Here is a 2,500-nt window from a genome sequence, read left to right as displayed (position 1 = left end):
AGTTCTGTATTTTGGCAAAGGAATTTATGAACACTGAATACTATTATATAATAGTACAAGACATGTGCATATCACAGCCAATTAAAAGAATGTAAATTCAGTTAAGTACCTTCATCTGAGATATTAATCAACATTCCATTGTATCATTGAAGCTAACAGATATGGTATAATTTTCTGTCATCATAATACCCCACCTGCTTAGCCATGCGACTGTACATAACGGTGTCAATCATTCACTTGATACAATGTACAGTCTTCTGAGATAACATTTGTAATACTTTTATAACACGCTTAATAAACATGTGCAATTTATACCAAAGTCTTACCTGAGTATTGTGAGAAATTGGGGTGCTTTCAACATTTTGACTTTCTCAGTGTTCTAAAACATATCAGTGGTTCTCTCTTCCGTTTTATTTCCGGATACTTGACAAAATACACGAGTTTCTTCAAACGTGGAATAATCCTGGGTTTGCACGGAGCACACACACCGCACTGACACACAAAGATACTTTCACATCTCTTTCCCCCACGTGTGCTGTTACCCTCCCTTATTTAAAGCGATGCAACATTCCTTTACCACATGTCCAAGCAAAAAGCAAATCCGAAGCTTTTCCTTCTAATCTTGCAAAATATTTTCACATCCTTCAACGCGTCGGTCAAGATTCAATGGCGATCGAGTGATGTCCTTTCCGGATGGTGTCTCAGTGAAGGAATATGATAAAAAGGGGATAGACAGGAGTGCCCGATAACACACTCTCTCTCATGGGTTCTCTCTCTGACACTACTGCTGGCTCGCTGTGCTGGAGTAAGCGAGGCGTGTGTGTGTGCGTGTGTGTGTGTATGTGTGTTGGCTGCTCCGTTTCACATCGGCTGCTTCAGAATGCCGAGAGAATCAACTCTTTTTTTTTTCTCTTTTTGTCTTTTTTGTTCGTGTGGCCTTTAATACTTTTTATCGGTTTGGTTGTTAACATTGGTGAGGAAATGATTTTTTTTTATTCAAGGAGTTGGACATCAAGGAAGGAAACTAGAATGTTGTAAGCGCCATTTCCCATAAGGTTTCGTTCAGATTGTCAGACGTTAAGGAAAAAAAGATCACTTGGCATGCCAGCCTGTTAGCACTTCCTAATAGCAAGAATGTGCGAAGGATCTTTCATCTAACCCTATTATTAGTACGTTTCGTAAACACACATAAACACACATCCGTTTCCCCAAAATAAAAAAGTCATGCAATGCTTTAAAACCCGTTCTCCTCCCACATTCGTCCTTATCTCAGAGATAAGTATGTTTTGTTTTCTCTCTCTACATTCTTATCGCATCAGCAGAAGTTACGGCAAGTGCTCATGTCAAAGAAACAAAAATACGGTTCTCATGAAGGTCTGAGTCACCCCACATTATCTTATTACACAACACCCCGTCCTATGAGAGGCGTCGCTGGCGAGTCATTAGAGCAAATACCCGAATGCGCTGTTGGGTCGTTGTTCCAGAACTACCACCTATGAGGACGCTAAACTTCCAAAATCCGTGGTATTTATTTAATTTAATTCTTATTTTATTTAAATCTCGTGCACAGTAAGATTTGAATGAAATATATTTACTACGTTGGCTGCGGGGTGGTGAGGGGGTGGGGGTGTATATATAGCAGGCGTACTGAGGACCTTAAGAGTAATTATCGCCCTCCCTTATTCCACCCTTCGTATTGATTTCTATTGATATATCTTCTATTGATCTCATCTGCATCTCGCCATCTGGCACTAAGCCTTTTCGGAAAGGACGCCAAGTTGATGTCATTCTGTCTTTGTGATTTTAATAAAGGCCGGATTTCCTATTTCACAATAATCATGGTTTCTTGGTAAGCACTTTCTTAATATCTTTTTTTTTTATTACTCGTTTGGGAATATTCAACTTATCAAAAGTACACTGTAAATTCGGACTAAAATAGTGCCTTGATAAGCCTAGAGTACGGTCTATGGTCACCGTGATATCAGAGCAATGATGATTGTAAAAATAAAAACATGATTGATTTCTGAACATCCATATCTACAGAGGGTCTTCTCTAAATTTCTTTCCAAGTGTCACACTATCTTATCCCGGATTGACACAAAGACCGTGTGATATTTCTAATGACCTACATTGCACGGACCTTGTAACCTATAGCGATGAGCGAAAAAAATACAAATATTAACCTTTTTTTTCTACCATCTGCGTTGTATGGGAAAAATATATTCTTTCGATTGACTCATAATGACCAAAAAATAAAAATAAAAATAAAAAATATGTATACTTTTAGGTGGCCTACGCTGAACAGATGGAAAAAATGTACATATTCTTTCGAGTGACCTATGCATGCCGGAGCTTTCACTTGGGCGAACCCGGTGGAGCCTTGTGCCTTTTTTTCATTCTTTGCCTGTTTCCTTCTCTCTCTCTCTCTCTCTCTCTCTCTCTTTCTCTCTCTCTCTATCTATCTATCTATCTATTTCTCTTTCTCTCTATCTATCTATCT

General features: G+C 38.7%; 1 protein-coding gene across 1 annotated transcript in view; it reads right to left on the bottom strand.

The window, feature by feature from the left end:
- LOC138864186 (uncharacterized) overlaps positions 1 to 812 on the bottom strand; it is a 10,562-nt gene extending 9,750 nt beyond the window's left edge. The window contains exon 1 of the mRNA XM_070130271.1: positions 327 to 812. Within this exon, the coding sequence (XP_069986372.1) occupies positions 327 to 361 (35 nt within the window). The 5' untranslated portion in view covers positions 362 to 812. The remainder of the gene's footprint in view (positions 1 to 326) is intronic.
- Positions 813 to 2,500: the final 1,688 nt, after the last annotated feature.

Source organism: Penaeus vannamei, chromosome 15 (genome assembly GCF_042767895.1).
Source record: "Penaeus vannamei isolate JL-2024 chromosome 15, ASM4276789v1, whole genome shotgun sequence".
NCBI lineage: Eukaryota > Metazoa > Arthropoda > Malacostraca > Decapoda > Penaeidae > Penaeus > Penaeus vannamei.
This window is presented reverse-complemented; position numbering and strand designations above follow the sequence as displayed.